Source organism: Lutjanus erythropterus, chromosome 13, assembly GCF_056507025.1.
Source record: "Lutjanus erythropterus isolate fLutEry1 chromosome 13, fLutEry1.hap2, whole genome shotgun sequence".
NCBI lineage: Eukaryota > Metazoa > Chordata > Actinopteri > Lutjaniformes > Lutjanidae > Lutjanus > Lutjanus erythropterus.
The window spans coordinates 10,228,832-10,245,738 of NC_139329.1; the positions used below are offsets into that span (position 1 = coordinate 10,228,832).

Here is a 16,907-nt window from a genome sequence, read left to right on the forward strand (position 1 = left end):
ATGCACATATCCTTTCTGTTATGTAGTTGTTGTTGCTGTTGTTGTTAATACCCTTACTTGCATGATGTAATACTAATCTATAAATAGTAGGGGTGTCACGATTCTCCAAATCCACGATTTCATATGACTCTGAATCAAATCAATGGTTATGGCACTGTCAGATTATTGAGTCTTGATTTGTAAGGATCAAAAGATGATTGCAATTTGACAACTGCAATTTAACATTTTCAAATTATTCTCTGCAAAGGTAGTTTATATGTTCTAAAGTGTGACATTACAACTGGTAAGCTACACAGTGTTAGTGTTGCTTTTTCTTCAGACGTGCAGTGGATGCTGCAAGCAGATGAGGGTGGGGAGAGAAACAAATACTGGCGGGATTGCCAATTCCGCTTTTTGATTCAATTTTTGAAATCAAAAAGTCATTTCAATTTAATATTGAAATTGTGACACCCCTAATAAATAGTATGCAATTCACACACCATTGGTGTGTACAAAGATTTAAGACACACTAAAAAAATCTCACAAACTGTTGTATTGTACTAAATAGCATGTTGGTAAGGAATTTAAGATGCAGCCAGTGGCCGAGTGTTGGCTAACAATGTTAAGCCATTGTCCATCAAGACAGTGAACAAAAACATTTATCCCCAACAACAACTTATTCAACAGGCTAATGCTCTCTTAGGTACTGAAATTTGGCACCAGCTGATTTTAAGTAAATCTGTACTCAGTATTACTTACGTCATTCAGTTCAGTACCCAACCCTAGTATACACACTAGTATAGTAGCATACTGTACACACGAGGGTTGGGTGATTTCTACTTTACTGACATATGACAACATCCACTGTGAAACACTGTGATGGACGATAATATAGTTGTTGTTGCTGGAAACATTATGAACAGCAGTTGACAGAAAAGACAAACACCACTTAAGTCAAAATAACTGAGTGCCTTGGATTCACCTGACCGGGCACTTTTAATAAGAAAATAATAAATGGACATGGAGGCACAGTGCAATTGCCAGCAGCAGCAGCTCGTGTCCCACATGTTAAAAACAGAACTTCACCAAACAACTCCTGCCTTTCGGCAACTCTGAGAGGAAACACAACCTCGAATACAGAAGGCTTTACGATGTTATGATGGTTTAGGGCTCAGTGGTCCATAACTATCTGCCATCATCGGCCAAACCCTAATACACACGTGGCAAGAGATGCCTTCACAAATATTGAAAAAGGAAACCACCAACAACAGAGTGTAACAGGTATGAATCTGACTTGGCAGGTGACAAGTAGTTTTCCATTACACCTTATCTTTCAGATTGTGTGTTTCCTATGTGTGTGAGTGTGTTTCGGAAATGGAAATTGAGGTCAGTAAGTAGGAAGCAGGTGTTGGCAGGCGGGCAGCAGGAACACAGGGGGACCCTTGTATGGAAAACATGGACGTCAGTCTCAGATGTCCCGTCTGAAATCAGAAGTTAGAGGAGGGAAGAGGAGGAGGAGAGGTGGGAGTGGATGAGACAGCAACAGACGGACAGGAAGAAGAGAGAGCACAGAAGAAGAACAGTGGAGGAAGGTGGCAAAAAAGAAGGGAGGTGGAAGAAGAGAAAGATAAAAGAGCAGAGAGGGGTGCTGGGTGGGTAGCGGAGAAATGACAGGAAAGAGAGCTCAGCTTGAAAGACCTTCAAAGATAGTTAGAAATCATGCCAACGTGCGTCTTGGGGAGAAGAAGCTACTTTGCATAGAGATGACCCTGATCTGCTGGAAAGACTTAGTGATGCAGGGAGGAGCGGACAGTGGGGACGGAAGGCTGTTCTGATCTATTCTTGGTCTGACCCCACCATCCCCCATCATATCCGCACTCTGTGAAACCGGACCTCAGGCCCGCCCTTCAGAGAGAGGAGGGGCGTTGATGTAAGAGGGTGGTCGCACTGCATTTTAGTAACCCGGGTCACAGCAGACAAACTAAGTGCATCACTGGCTTGCAGGCAGACGAACTGTCCAACATACACTATGTGCAATATACAGAGCAGAGGCATAAAGCCTACGAAAATCATCCACCCTCAGATAAAACAAGAAAACCACCACCAGTCGTCATAAATTATTCTATTCACCATGAAAAAGTTTTAGCGTGGGCCTTACTCATGATGAGTAATACACCAGCTCTTTGCTGAAACAAGAGGCACAGATGCCTATGATAAAAATGACCATTACTCTTATGTCCAAACAGATGTAATCTCTAGTTTCTCAATCATTTGAAAAGAATTGCTACAGACAGAAACACATATCACACATATATCCAGTTTTTCTGAATAGAAAAAACAATTTCAGTCCTTACAAATCAATGACCATAAAAATGAAACACTTACTATAATCTATGTCTTTAATAAAGCGTTCTGCTTGTCACAATCAGTATTACAAGATTCCATCATTCAGTTTCACTCCATAGGCAGTTATCTAATAAAAATTCTACTTAGATTGAGTGTCTGTCAGCCCATTTGCAAAAGCAATCAACTCGAGCATCTGTAAAAAAAAAAATACAATTACCCATAAAAGACAGCACCCTATAAAGAGTGACCCTGAAAATAATCTTGGATAGGCTCGTCCCTCTGCAGATACGACAGACACACACACAACGCACAGTGTATGCCAATATTGTTTTGCTTAATCTTAGCCCTCTCCATTCCCTCTCCAACTCCCCCTCACTCTGCACCAATGCCTCATCCACTTCCACACACACTCACACTCACTCACTTGTTGTTGCTATATTTGTGGGGACCTGTCATTAATACGATGCATTCTCTTGCCCAGGGGTCTCAATCTGCCAGCCCTATTTCTGAGGGATTGCATGTTGCAATTCAATGATGTTCTATGTCCGGAAGATAACAACTCAGCAATATGTCTGTATCAGCAAACACAGTGGCAGAACAAATTAACAAATTAACGTGAAATTTGTGATCAGCTACACGACCAAGCTAGAGCTTTCACCACTTACTCTATGGTGTTTGACAGTAACACCGACAAAACCGACAACGCTCAGGTAGCCATTTTCATCAGTTGTATTAATGGCCCATTCAAAGTGACAGAAGAGTTGCTGAGTTTGTGTTTAACATCCCATTTACACCTGGTATTAAAATGTGATCTATACGCGGATAAATTATTCAGATTAGTGTATGAACTGCATTTACACATACATATGCAAGATCTGACCATAAAGCAAGCCAGACTCACTCTCCAAATGTGGTGTGGCAGATCTTATCCTATAGCGTTTAAACCTTGTATTAACATGTGTTTTTGCCTATCTGGATAAAATATCTAGACACAGGTCGCATTTAAATACCAGGTGTAAATGGGGTGTAACTGATGTATATAAAAATGGAAACTGTTGTTTGCATTTGTTTTTGTTAAGTATGTTGAAAATATGTTTGTTATGCTAACAAAAAAGCAATGAAATATTGAGCTTTGCTGCAGTATAGTGGTCCCCCTATGAGATAACAATACCATGGCTCCAGGCCAATTTTGCGAGTCTGAAATTTAGACCCCAAGTCCACACACACACATAGTCGTGCCCAGAATAGACAAATCTGATTTGTGACAGCACAGCAACTAATATATCCACAGGACATTTGTGTTTTGCCAGGCACTTTCTTACATATCTTGATATCTGTGATGACATTATTTTCATTACCCCTCTGGCTTCACCATTCCCAGTGAACAGCAGCACATGTTTAAACCTCTAGGTAGTAGTAGTAAAAAAGTGGCTGTCATAACAGAGGTGAGGCATTTTGAAAACAGCAGCCTTGCCATCTAAGCTTTTCCAATGGCCCCCTCTTTTGGCAAGACGTAGGAGTTGAAGCATTTGGCAGCTAAACTGCTGACACAGAGAAGTGGCATGCTGGATATATGGTTCACTACCCTGAAAGGAATTGTAAGTGCTGTGTGTACATGACAGTGATTATGCTGTTGTGTCAGTTTTGTTTGTTATGAATGCTGAGATTGGCAAGACAGTTTTGGCGCAGAGCCGGTTACCTAAAAGTCGGTGTTGCTTGGTGCTCACTCGGTTGGTGTTTTGGACCGTGCAGCAGAGGTGGAGCATGGCAAACATGGTGATGATCATCACCACACTCTGGAGCAGCAGGGTGAGCTCAAACTGCTTCCCTATCCTGTGAAAACGCAACCAAAACACCAATCACATTCCACATGAAGAGAAGTTGTAGAAAGCAATCTAAAAATACAGTGCTGACATCTTCAACAAGGCAAACATCACATGACTATTCGGTTAAATTCTTTGGGTTTTATTACAGGATATGTCATATCGGCTAAAGCAGCATGGCAAGACTATGAATAAAACAATATTCTACTCAGACACGACAAAGAACCTATTAAATTCCCTCTTCTGTCCCTCCAGTCAGAACAATGACCTGTGCTCCCTGATGTGTAAAGTGATTTAAGAAAAAGCCTCAAAGTGAACAACACACATCTCAGAGCATATAATCAATCTCATTTCAGTCTGTGATTCTGTTCCCATTTCATTAATTTCTGACACCAAGACTCAGAGGAATGACCTTGTAAGACCTAACATTTGCTTTCAAAGGGAAAAAAGGAAGAAAGCAAAGTAAGTAGTAGACAGAAAAAATATGAAAGACTGACAAGAACTCATATTATACGAAAACAGGCTGTTCCCGGTCTTCCTCACCAGAAGAAGATGCGCAGGATGTTGGCAATGAGCAGCACCAGGCAGACTCTGGTGGAGAAGCCCTCACTGTTGTTGCTCCTCTGGATCTCCTGGTACTGGGGCACATAGGGCAGGGCTCCCCCGAACACCATGAGGCAGGAGGCCAGCCAGGACAGCAACGTCCATGATCCCTCCAAGTCCTCCTCCTGCAGAACAACCTCTTCATCCATCACAGCGAGAGACGCTCAGGGGTGTCCAGGGGGTCTAATTGTTGCACCTGCGGGGCAGCAAAATGATAAGTCGCTGTCAAAATAATGTGATTCAGCAGAGTTATTACTGATGGATGTTCCAAGGTAACCAGGGCTCAGTTACAGGGCCTGGATTTAACATTCCCTAAGAGCCAAGCAGTAGTAAACATATTAAGCTGATTGCATTTAAATGCCTCAGTTATGTATGGACCAGTCTGTTTTTTGAATTTTTCAAATAACTGTCCCTGCTGACTGCACAACACTCTGTCTCACAACAACAGAAATCAAACTGAGGAAAGACCATGGCTCTGGCCAAATGGGAAAACTGCAAAAAAAACAAAACAAGACCTTTGAGGATGTCATCTTAGGCTTTGGAATAAATTTTTCACCATTTTCTCACAGTCTATAGACCATACAACTAACGGATTAATCAAGAAAATAATTAACAGATTTATTGACAATGAAAATAAGTATGCAGCCCTAGGCCAAACTTATGTAAACCTGACAATATCTTTAGATTTAGTCTAAAAAAATAAACAACAGTACAATATACAAGTTCCAGGCTTTGGCCATGTGTAGAGACAGTTAAACTACCACGTGAGCACAGACTCTTTTCTGTAGCTACTGTACACAAGTCAACGTCTCCTGATGTTTTAGGTTGAATATGCCCGTATTTCTCTTTCCCTGCATTTCAGCAAGGTGACCAAAGCTTGGTGAATCAGTCTGAAAAAAGAATTTCCCTTACTGACTGATTAGTCTGTCAAACCAAGCTAACTCAATATTGTTTTATTCTTTCACTAAAACATTTGGCAATTACGTTTTTCTGCTTTGCTTTTTAAAATGAATTAATGGAGCTAATTATTTGGTAATCAATAATAGGAACATATTCTTTAGAAAACTAAAAGCAGTTTCATGTTGTAATCCAAACATGCACAGATACACTAAGACACATGCTGTACAGGAAGAGGTGGTCAGACACATGGGGGTTATGTGAATATAAGTGGTGCAAAAGGTGAAAAAATGTATGTACTATGAGTATTACTATATACAAACTTGGACTCTAAACTGGGGTTTCCCACAATTGTTTTTCAACTGACTTAATGACGACCTTGTTTAATACTACATATATACACTATAGTTACTGTAACAGCTCCACCATTATCAAATGATAACACAAGCAGAACTCATTATCTGAAAAAATGATTTGAAACCTTTTTAATGCAGTCAGTCATACAGTGGGTTTGTAAATTGTGCAGAGTAGTTACCTTATTACTGACGGTGTTCACATATTTAAACATGTTATTAACAGAACTGTTCTGTCTGCAGTACAGCTAGTTCTGGTGCTTGAGTACTTTAATCTTTAATGTAGTGGTGTTTTCCAGCAGGTGTTATCAGGCATTCTTGAGGGTGTGATGCCAATTTCTAAAGGGTCACTGTTAGAACTTCCCTCTCTCTAGTACACACTACAGAACAGAGTGATTCATTACATTTCAAACAATGTGATTTTCTAATACTGATTAACAAACCCTTGGACAAGGAAATGGTATGTGGACATGCTTGATGTAAGAGACAATATGTTGCAAAGAGTGATAAGTACAGAAAACTGTGACGTGATTTTTGTATGATTTTTCTTGTGGCTGTTTAATAATAACAGTGTCACTAAACAACAATATAATTTTCATTGTCATATCTGTAACAAAGGACAAGCATATATCTAAAGTCCTGTGTTCCCATACATACTTGGCAGTCAGTGTCAGCTGACAAGTCACTCAGTATAGCTTAGCGAGCCAGCCAACACACTAAATACTTATCTCCTGACAAAGTAAAAAAACTTCACCAACGGGTTCTCTCCTAACTTTTTTATCACACTCAGGAAGGGTATGATTTCTGATAACAGGCTGTTTCGACACCAGCAGATGCAGCTGTACTTGGAGCACAGATAGTCATTCAGTAGATGAACAGGGTCTGATTACTCGTTAGACATCTGTGATTTCACATTACTCAGCTGTAAGTAAGAACATAAGGATGTCAGTGTCTCAGCCAAGACCTCACTGCTCTGAGGGTTAGAAGGATCAGGTAGAGCAAAAGTTATCTAAACTCCAGCGTATGTCTCCCTGTCATTTCTGTTGAGCAGTTTCAAAAGTTAAGATTATAGACATTTTCCCATGGCAGCCATATTGATATGAAAAAGCAGGGTCAACATAGGTGTTACCAATGATACTAATTAAAAATCAATTCCATTCAGGCCAAACAGAGTCTGGGTGTTGCTATTCTGCATGTAGGCCCACTGGAAAGGCTCTGTTACGAAATGGGAACTTAATTAGCATCATTAGTAACACCTGTGTTTACCCTCATTATCAATATGGCTGCCATTAACCAGAGCCCAGTATGAGTCTATCATAGCTGTATCAGTCTATATTGGCATTGGCATATATGTTGTCTGATATGCACCAATATGCCAAAATTTTTTAACTGAACATAATGCAGATTGCTTTTATTTGTTAGCTTTAAATGCAGCATTCTGTATATATTTGATCCTTTTTCTTAATTCAGGTTTAACATATTAGGGATGGGTGAAGTAGAGCTAGAATAATATATTTCAGGGGATTCTGTGATAATAATATTCTTGAGGATATGGCAAAAATACTGAAACACATCTTAGGTTTTGAACTCAAAATAGCTGCTGAGCTCTGCTTGCTGGATTTTTGTCTCTCCTTGTACTCAGCCGGGTCCAAATTTCACCACCTGTCCTCCAGGTGGTGAAATTAGTTTGATCTTCTGTAATCAAACCACTTCAACACTCCTGAAGTTTGTCTCCTTTTTGGAAAAAAAACCTCCTCCACCATGGAGCCTATAGCAATGCTACTTGAACCTACTTTTCAACCACTATTGTTGCTACTGTGTGTAACGTCATTCTGTCACCAAGTTGTAATTGCCCTTATCATGACATAAATGATTTTTTTAGCCTGAAATATATTGTGAACAATACAATACGGCACACTCCTTTAATATATACTCATCTTTTGCTCCATGTTTTTTTTTTTAATTTATACTTATTTATAATGATTAACAAATACCAGTGAAAGTTTACATTTTCAGTGCCCTGATGTCATTTTGGGCCACCGTGTTTATTGTTAAACTGCAAAATATTCTGTCTCTGTTACATATCTTTATCATTAGTCTTAACAATTTTTGAGGGATCGTTGCAAAATAATACTGGTATCAGCATCAATGGATGGTCAATGCAACCCTAAAATGATGTCACAATATTTTTGTGTATTTTGCAATAACAATATTCTTAACAATATGACAAAATACTGAAAAATATGTTTGGTTTATGACTCACAATAGCTGTTGAGCTCTCCTCCACTCAACCAGATGCTTCTGCTGGAGGTGGTGAAACTAGTTTGTTGCATTGTTCCCTTTTGTTGTCACAGTTTTCTTGCACTTCTTTATTAACGTGGTTTACTGTACATCTGATCTTTTGTAACCAAACCACTTCCACAATACTGAAATCACTTCCCTTTTCAAACTAACTCCTCCATCACAACATTACCATTAGGGCTGCAATGATTACTAATTTAATATTTAATTAATCACCAACAATTTTGATTATTGGTTATTCGTTTGAATTTTTTTTTTTAAGGAAAAAGATTTCAGCTTCTTAAATTTTTGTGGTTTCTTTACTTCTCTCTGACAGAAAAATGTATATCTTTGGGTTGTCAATAACACAGACATAAAGGACGTCATCTTGGGCTTTAGGAAACACTAAACAATATTTTTCACCCTTTTCTGATACTTTCAAACCAGCAGCTATTAATTGATTAATCGAAAAAATAATGGACTGATTCATCAACTATGAAAATTAACTGCCATTATCACAAAATGATTTGACAAAAAAAAAAATATGACCATATGTTGTGAATGATACAACATGGCACACCCCTAAAAAGTGAATGTAAAACTGCAGATGAAGCCTTGGACGCAATCCATTATTGCCTTTTTACAGGTTTCCTACGGTTAAACATTACTCAGGGATTCAACAATCCAAGGGGTCTTCAGCTATTTCCTTAAACCTGGTGGTGTGAGTTAACTATCACTCAGGAGCATAAATGTGCTGGTACACCTCTACAGTAACAGAACAAACTGTGTTATGCAAGCAAAGCATAGCTTCCCGGGGTTGGGTCACTAACATGCCTGAACATACAGACATCAATTTTGGGCTACTGGGCAACTACAGTTCGCTGCAGTACAACGAGTACAGCTCAGAAAGACGCTGCTAATGCATTACACCGTCCGGTTACACTGTTATAAAGTACTATTAGTAAGTTTGTGATATCGAATTCATCCAAACAACCCAAAACAAACCTTCTATGATAAAGTCTGTGTATTTGCTCCAAAAGTGTAATTTAAGCTTTAAAATGCGATATCACAACACGTACAGGTTCCCACCGGACAGAGCGTGTATCGCTCCTGATACTGATTTTATGCCTGTTTAGGAGGCAGAACTTAATATTTAACTATTTAAAGGAAAAACATAGAGGACTTTCAACTTCACTTACCTGCATTCACTTCTCCACAGCCCAAAACAAAAAAAGCACACACGCACACTCACACAACTGTTTCCGCGTCAAAACACACTGTGTTCCCTGCGGTTCCCTGGCAGCTCCAACTTCCAAATCAAATCCTGACTCGGGCACAGGAGAGGAGGAGAGAGGTGCCCGCACAAGCACACACGCGCACGAACACACACACACACACACACAGAGTAATTTTTCAGACTTACCTAATTCCAGCATTAAACATGCAGGTCGTTAACGGGATGTGTCCTCTAGTGGACAAATGCTTTGAATCAAGGGGTCTTCCTGGGGGAGGGAGGGACATGAGAGGTAAACAAAAACTACTAGCAGCCCACTAGTGTACATGCTCCAAATTCAAAACTCAATGCCCCACAGTTCTTAGAGCAATGACGCAGCTCTCGCGAGACTCTCTGTGTTGTGGAACGGCTGACTGTACGGTGGGTGGTGCGAGGGACTGCTATCTATTTCCAACACTTACAAACGTGATAGCAAAATAATCGTCTGACAGCTCCGCGAGTTTTAGTTCTGTTTAGGCACTGATAATCATTTACACCACAACATGGCTGAGACGGACCCCAAGTCGGTGCAGGACCTTACCAATGTGGTGAGTCGTGATCGAGATGGCAAGCTAGCGTTAGCCACAGTAGCCTAGCTAGCAGGGGATGCTAACGATGGAAGCTATCGCTAGCCAGAGTATCAGTGTCATTTTATGCTATTTATTTATGTGCATCATTAAATATGATCATGCGCAAGGTGTGTTCAGCCTGTTTACTGAAGCCAAAACGTCCTGACTTTTGTATAGCTTGATGACGTTATGTAAGGGTCAGTTGGTCTTATATATGACATCACCAAATCACAACTGAATAACCCGCATAGCATTACATAAACACAAGTCATGGTGCTCAATCTGTAACGTTATTTATGTAGAGACACTTGCTCTAATAGTAATTATTCCATGATCAATTTCCTTCATATTAAATAACGTATGGTTTCATTGTGAAAATGGTCAAAGTTACTTATTCTATTATATGGCAAATACAGCTGAGGTAATGTTTCTAAGTGTTGTCATGGAGATGAGCATCAGTAAGAGACGTTTAAGGTACAAGGTAGATTTATTTATTTAGATTTATATATCAAATAAATTAGATATAACCTAATAAATAACTAAATATATCATAAATCATTATAAAACACGTTTTTATTATAAATAAATATAATCTACGTAAATCATAAAATGTTCGTTTTTAAGATTTATCTTATTTAACAATTGCCCCTGGTTTATTTATTGATTTTTTTCTGTCATTTTTCCTATATTTGTAGTTTTCTTTCTCTATACACTTTTGTATTCACAGAAATGGTCGAGTAAAGCTAAAAAAACTCTCAAACACTCAGTTATACAAGTTTCTATTTATATGTTGGACTAACTTTCCTTTTATCATTCTAAATAAATAAGGTTTTATTTTTGCTTGTTTTTTCTATATTCATATCTTTCCCCTTATACACTTTTGTATTCATAGTAAAGCCTCTTTTAAAATCCCCTCAAACCTTTACTTGTCAAGGACACTGTTATATAAGTTTCTATTTATGTGTTTAATTAACTTTCATTTTATCATTTTGCCTCTTGAGATAAGGGCACCTCTTAACTGCGAGTCTTTAACGTCTGAGGAATACATTTGGTGAAATTAAAACTATTGATCAGCGTCTGGGGGTATAGACACCACTGTCATCCAGCCACATTATGTGACTGGCTGAAAGACAATGCACCAGTACAGAATAGTATGAATTTATTGTGTGTTCATGTTTCTGCACATTAGTCACAGTGAACTAAAGAATCATCTCCCATGGTTACTGAGCTTTTATATTGTTGTCAAGGAAACTAGATACTTCTGTTATCATTGTCCTGCTGCTTTTTTAAATCATTCATAGACCGCAGGCATGGAACATTAGAGTTGGAGTGCTGATGTTTTTCATTGGCAGAGGTATTGTTAGTTGTGAGTAGTCCACTCACAGAGTATTACTTAAATCCTCTTCACTATTTCATCCTCAGTGGCTGCCATCTTCAGTGAACCAGTGTTGATCAGTAGATAGATAGTAGATTTGTGGCTTCATTGTTGTACTTACAATATTTGTGCCATTTGTTTCACAGGTCCAGACTCTGCTGCAACAGATGCAGGACAAGTTCCAGACCATGTCAGACCAGATCATCGGAAGGAATATCCTAACTAATGGTTTGAAATGTCAGCATCAATTGTTAATTGATTAAATGTAGTAAGTCTAACAATAAATTGATGTCTCCTGCATCCTCATCTCTTTCACACACTCTACAATTTTCTCTCATGATAAAAGTACGGACTGACAGATTAACCCACACATTATTTCGCCCATTAAGAGCAACTTTGAGTTCTTATATTCCTTAACTTTTTGTCCACTTGATGAGATGAGCACGCGTATTGATGACTTGGAGAAGAACATTGCTGACCTGATGACCCAGGCTGGTGTTGAAGAAATTGAGGCAACACCGGAAAAGGCTAAAGAAGGTCAAGCCTCATAATGAAGGTAAGAAAGACGTGGTAGACTAGTAAATACTAATACAACTCTGATTCCAAAAAAGTTGGGACACTGTGTAAGACATAAATTAAAACTAAAAAAAAAAAGACAAATGAATTATTTGCCAACAACAGTTAAGTGTTCTGGAGCTCATGTAGTAATATTTTTCATACAGTCATTTACAAGGAGTTTCACAAAAAGATGAACCGCACCCCAACCTGGCTTGTACACGACTTTTTAATGTCAGGGCTACACATAAATGTTCCACCAAAAAAAGTTCCCTCCGACACTATTTTGCTGGAGCACCGTTGCTGCATCAAGGGCTCAGTGCTGCCCAAGGCGACTGTGATTGGTTTGAGAAATAAACAAGCCAGAGTGTTTTTCTTTTTTTCCCCCTTACAGAAGGATGAAAATATGAGGGGCCAGACATTTCTCCAGCAGTGACTGTGCAGAGAGGTCTGGCTATGGAAGACTAGTTACCTTTTAACTTGTCTACAAGTGGAATGTTTGAAATAATGCTTTTTTTGAGCATTCCACAAATTTCCTAGTCTTTTGTGGCCCTTGTCTAACTGGTTTCAAACATGTTGTTGGCATCAAATTCAGAATAAGTATATATTTAGTTGATGAGGTCAAATGTTTAATACATTGTCTTTGTTCTGTTTTTAGTTGAGTTTATGTCCAAAAGGATTATCCAATCGTCAAATTTTGTTTTATGTATGTTTTACACATCCTAACGTTTTTGGAGTCAGTGTTGTAAATTCTTACGAATACGAAGATATCAGAAAGTGGATGACTAATGTCTTACTATTTAAAGCCTTAATTTAGTCCTTGAATAGCCATAAACTATAAAAAGTTTAATAGTAACTCAAATTGATTAAGAATTTGTGCTTATTTTGCAGATGTAAATAAAGCAAAATGTCTGCTTGTGTATTTATGAACTACATCATGGACCATTTGTTTTTGTCTGTCCGCAGGTTCCTAAAGTAACACGGTGTGAAGTCGGTCCTATATTCAGGAGCAGCAGACTTTTCCATTCTGAAAATGACTTCTATTGATTTGGTGTGTCGTAGTGTGAAATGCTTTTTTATATATTGAATATTGTGATAAAACGGTTACAGTTATGTAATGACTTGAAAAGTTGAACGTTATTTGTAAGCTAGAGTAGTGTGATATGCCCTTCAGAACCTAAACTGCTCGTGCAGGAATGCAAGTTATGGATTTTGTGCGCCGACCTGGAGGTTATTCCGCTGCCATCATATATCATAATTAATTAAATCCCACGAGGTGATGGCTGACGGGGGACAGTGTTGCTCTAGCCTGTGCTGAGAAGTACAACCCACAGGCTACAGGCCGGTAGAACCTCCATCCCTACCAACATGGGAAATGGGCACAGTGAACATCTGAAGCCTGCAGTGTTTTACAAACAGCACTGTCAAGCTGTGGGATGCATTCCAATTCTGATTTTCTTCTATTAAAGCTATTTAATACAATGCTGTTTGTCATGTGTTACAAAATAAATATTAGAGAGGTGCTGAGTAAATCTTTAACAATATAATTAACTCTGAGGTGCTCACAGTGTTCTGTTAGTTAGTTTGTTAAGCCAGAGTTGTATTTTATAATGCAAATTATCTGGAACGTCTCAGTGTTAAATGTTTTTTGGTCCTTATTGTTTATATGTATTGAAATGATATTTTAATATCACATTTACGGGTCAAATAAGATAGGGAATTAAAACTTTATCTTCTATAAATGTCAGTTGAAAACATCATTAGTTTGCATGGAATTAGAGGTATTTCCATCAATGCATTCATATTTTCATTTGGACAAATTGTAACCATACCTTGTCATTTACTGCATTGTAGGAACCTTTATTCAAATTAATGCAAACACAAAATGTACGAACAAAACAACTAATCAATAGCTATCTTCAGAATAAAGTGCCAAAAGCATCAAACAAAAATGAACAGCGGTAAACAACACAATGTGTCACACAGTCTCATAGAGTACAACATCAGTAGTTTATGAAGATACAATAAATGCAATATTAAAGTACTGTATGTATTATAAAGTGAAAGGTTCCATAATTGCATCTTACTATTACTATGAAAGTAGAGTTTTACAAGTCTGAAGTTAGAACTCAAAGTCTGCCTCTGTCATGTCGATGGCCCAGGCAAATTTGTCCCTTTGGCTCTTGTTGTAGATTTTGTCCACTTGTACGTCCATGTTCTTACACCTGGACACATGGGGAAAAGCAAATAAATATTCATTTCAAGCCAATGATTAGTCTTCAAATAGGTTTCAAATTTTTTCTCAAATAAAAGTAATGCACTGTATATGAGTGTGACAATTTATGGGCCATTTTATATACAGTGAGCATGTTGAGTGAAAAAAATTGATTACTGACATTAGTGCTGTTACTGAATGTCTGAAGGCGAACAAAATATTGTAATGGATAATTATAAGTAATACAAAACATAAAAGCTAAAATAAAAAAATAATAGCTAAATTTACACTTCATAAATCCTATAATAATTTACTGGAAATAAAGTTATGCTACAGTAGCGAAGTTATGTTCAGAGTCACCTCGTGTTCTGCATTATTGACAGCTATTGTTCACGACCTTCCAGCTGTTTGTACGATGAAGACATTGTAGACAGATGGTTTTACCACAAACATTCCTCATATATCTGATTAAAGTACCATAGAATGCAAAGTGAGCGTGTTGTACTCTTGGTTTAACTTAATTATTATTCTTTGAATGCAATACTCCTGGCCATTTTGGGCTCTTGTAGAATCGATGACACTTATCTGAAGTTTTTTCAATAAGACCGGTTAGTCTGTAGGTGAGTTGCTGATCAGATCCAGTGAGCTAAGACTGCTTGGCCATGTTACTCGGGTTGCTATGGTGATTTACACCGAAGCAGGGTTCATACAACTTTTCCAAAGTCAAATTCAAACATGTTCTAGGTAAATTTTAAGCTTCTACAGTACCTTACAGCTGTGGTATTGACATATTTATGTACATGGATTATATACATCGGTGATTGAATTTGACAGAAGGGTGACAAATTTACGGAAAACACTAACTTTCATGTTTTAAAATGTGTGTCATCTGTCTGGAAGTAGACTTTGCATCCTTTATAACCTCATGAAACAGCAACATCGTGACATGTTGTCTGTTAGCCTTCAGTTCACCGTTTCATCAGAGGACACGTTAGTGAAGACTGACAGATCACAGTACGTGTAGCTATCCATGCATGTCTTCATTTTGTGCAAAAGGCAAAAGCAATTAGGCTTCTGACTTATTTCTTTGTCTGAAAACCATCTGTTCTGTCAGACTGTGATTTATTATGAAAACAATGCAATTAAAACTTTAAGCAATTTGAAGCATTTTATCAAAAATTAAAGCACTTTTCAAACCTTGAAAAGATTACATTAAATTCAAGTTTTCAGTGATTTGCAGCACCCATAAGAACACTGAAAAATGAACCATCATACAGTACTGGAAAAACCTACATAAGTCAAAAATGAACAGGCTGACCCAATACTCTTGTGCTTTGGTACAGACTAAAAGTGGAGGTAGGTCTATGTACAAGTATTAGTGTTAGGAATCACTTACCAAGCCACACTGATGCGTGGGTCCAGGTAGTTAAGCTTGGAGGTACCCAGTGCAATCTGTTTGTTTTCTTCTCTGTCAGTTGCCTGTACCTCCATCTTCAGCAGCTGCTCCTCACAGCGCTTCACTGCTGCCTTCTTCCGCTCCACCAGCCTGGCAGAAAGTAGATACAAAGGTGAGGACAACAGAGTCAGACGCCTCTCGTTGAAATAAGACCCCTGTTTTGGACAAGTCTTTCAATCTTTATTCTTTCCACCTTCTGGGCAAACAAAAAGGAGTAAGCAGCCTTATTCAGAGAATGTTTTGGGTAAAAACTGGAGGCAGCAGAAAATGTCCCACCTACAGGAAACCAATGCAGCTACAAAAAATAAATGAATTCTTGTAAAATAGTTTAAAAACTGTTTAACAAACTTTTTTCAGTGAAAACTCTCATCTAAGGTCCAGCAAAGCCAAGTGTTCCTTTTCTGTGTGCTGCTAAATACTAGACAATGTTGTCTGAAGTGTGAATATCCCAGTTAGTAAACCTCTCAATGATGAATTAAAGGCAAAACAAACAAAAAACATCCATATGTGGATTAATGCAGCATACTGTGTGTTTGTAATTGCCTTTAGACTCTGGGAACAAAGACAAAAAAAATGAAAAGCAGGGAAGTTCATCTCTGTTAGTTAACAGCAGGACTAACAAACAGCTAATGCGACTTCAAGTTCTTATCTTCTTGAGATCTTACATTTCCTATAGAATTAACCCACAGCTGTTTATTCCTGGAGGGTAACTTCCTATTATTATTTGTGTGTACAGCTCGTGATCGAGTCTCCACTGAAGAGGTGCTTGTATTTAAAGATTGCTGTCCATCATTTTTAATTGCTTTATTGTCCACAGTTTGCTGTTGTTTTTTTTTTTAATATCTTTATTATAACACTTACGTTTGCAGCTTGGGGTCTGAGCTGCCTTTGGTCTTGGCCTCCTTCTTGGCCTGTTTCAGCTCTGTCTTTGCTAGTGCCAGTTGTTCCTTTCGAGCAACAATCTGGATGGAGCACACAAGGACAGGCGTGTTTTGTGTGTACAGATTACTGCAGCTTCAAAATGTCACTGACTGGACTGGAAAGGTTACAAAAATTTACTGTCTTTTGAATTCTGCCCTTCTTTCTATAAACTGTTACAGTGACACATTCTCCCTCTGAATGCATTCTGAGGGAAATGTTAATGTGAAGAATGACTGTGTCCAATAAACCAAGACAAGCTGTT

General features: G+C 38.3%; 3 protein-coding genes across 4 annotated transcripts in view; 1 reads left to right on the forward strand and 2 right to left on the reverse strand.

The window, feature by feature from the left end:
• Positions 1 to 9,852, reverse strand: part of LOC146316166 (solute carrier family 66 member 2) — a 61,611-nt gene extending 51,759 nt beyond the window's left edge. Inside the window, exons 1-3 of one of the 2 annotated variants that reach the window (XM_084734188.1) lie at positions 9,705 to 9,852; positions 4,692 to 4,947; positions 4,025 to 4,158 (exon numbers count right to left, since the gene is read on the reverse strand). In XM_084734188.1, coding sequence (XP_084590314.1) covers positions 4,025 to 4,158; positions 4,692 to 4,900 — 343 coding nt within the window. In that variant the 5' untranslated portion in view covers positions 4,901 to 4,947; positions 9,705 to 9,852. Of the gene's footprint in view, positions 1 to 4,024; positions 4,159 to 4,691; positions 4,948 to 9,480; positions 9,680 to 9,704 lie in introns of those variants that run through there. The other variant, XM_084734187.1, reaches the window with a different exon arrangement.
• A 63-nt stretch (positions 9,853 to 9,915) lies between these two features.
• On the forward strand, positions 9,916 to 13,535 carry hsbp1b (heat shock factor binding protein 1b). The gene is made up of 4 exons (XM_084734189.1): positions 9,916 to 10,102; positions 11,645 to 11,711; positions 11,928 to 12,054; positions 13,020 to 13,535. The coding sequence occupies exons 1-3, from the start codon at positions 10,058 to 10,060 to the stop codon at positions 12,047 to 12,049; spliced, it is 234 nt and encodes a 77-aa protein (XP_084590315.1). The 5' UTR covers positions 9,916 to 10,057; the 3' UTR covers positions 12,050 to 12,054; positions 13,020 to 13,535.
• A 357-nt stretch (positions 13,536 to 13,892) lies between these two features.
• LOC146316168 (DNA topoisomerase I, mitochondrial) overlaps positions 13,893 to 16,907 on the reverse strand; it is a 32,782-nt gene continuing 29,767 nt past the window's right edge. The window contains exons 18-20 of the mRNA XM_084734190.1: positions 16,586 to 16,686; positions 15,665 to 15,814; positions 13,893 to 14,278 (exon numbers count right to left, since the gene is read on the reverse strand). Coding sequence (XP_084590316.1) covers positions 14,176 to 14,278; positions 15,665 to 15,814; positions 16,586 to 16,686 — 354 coding nt within the window. The 3' untranslated portion in view covers positions 13,893 to 14,175. The remainder of the gene's footprint in view (positions 14,279 to 15,664; positions 15,815 to 16,585; positions 16,687 to 16,907) is intronic.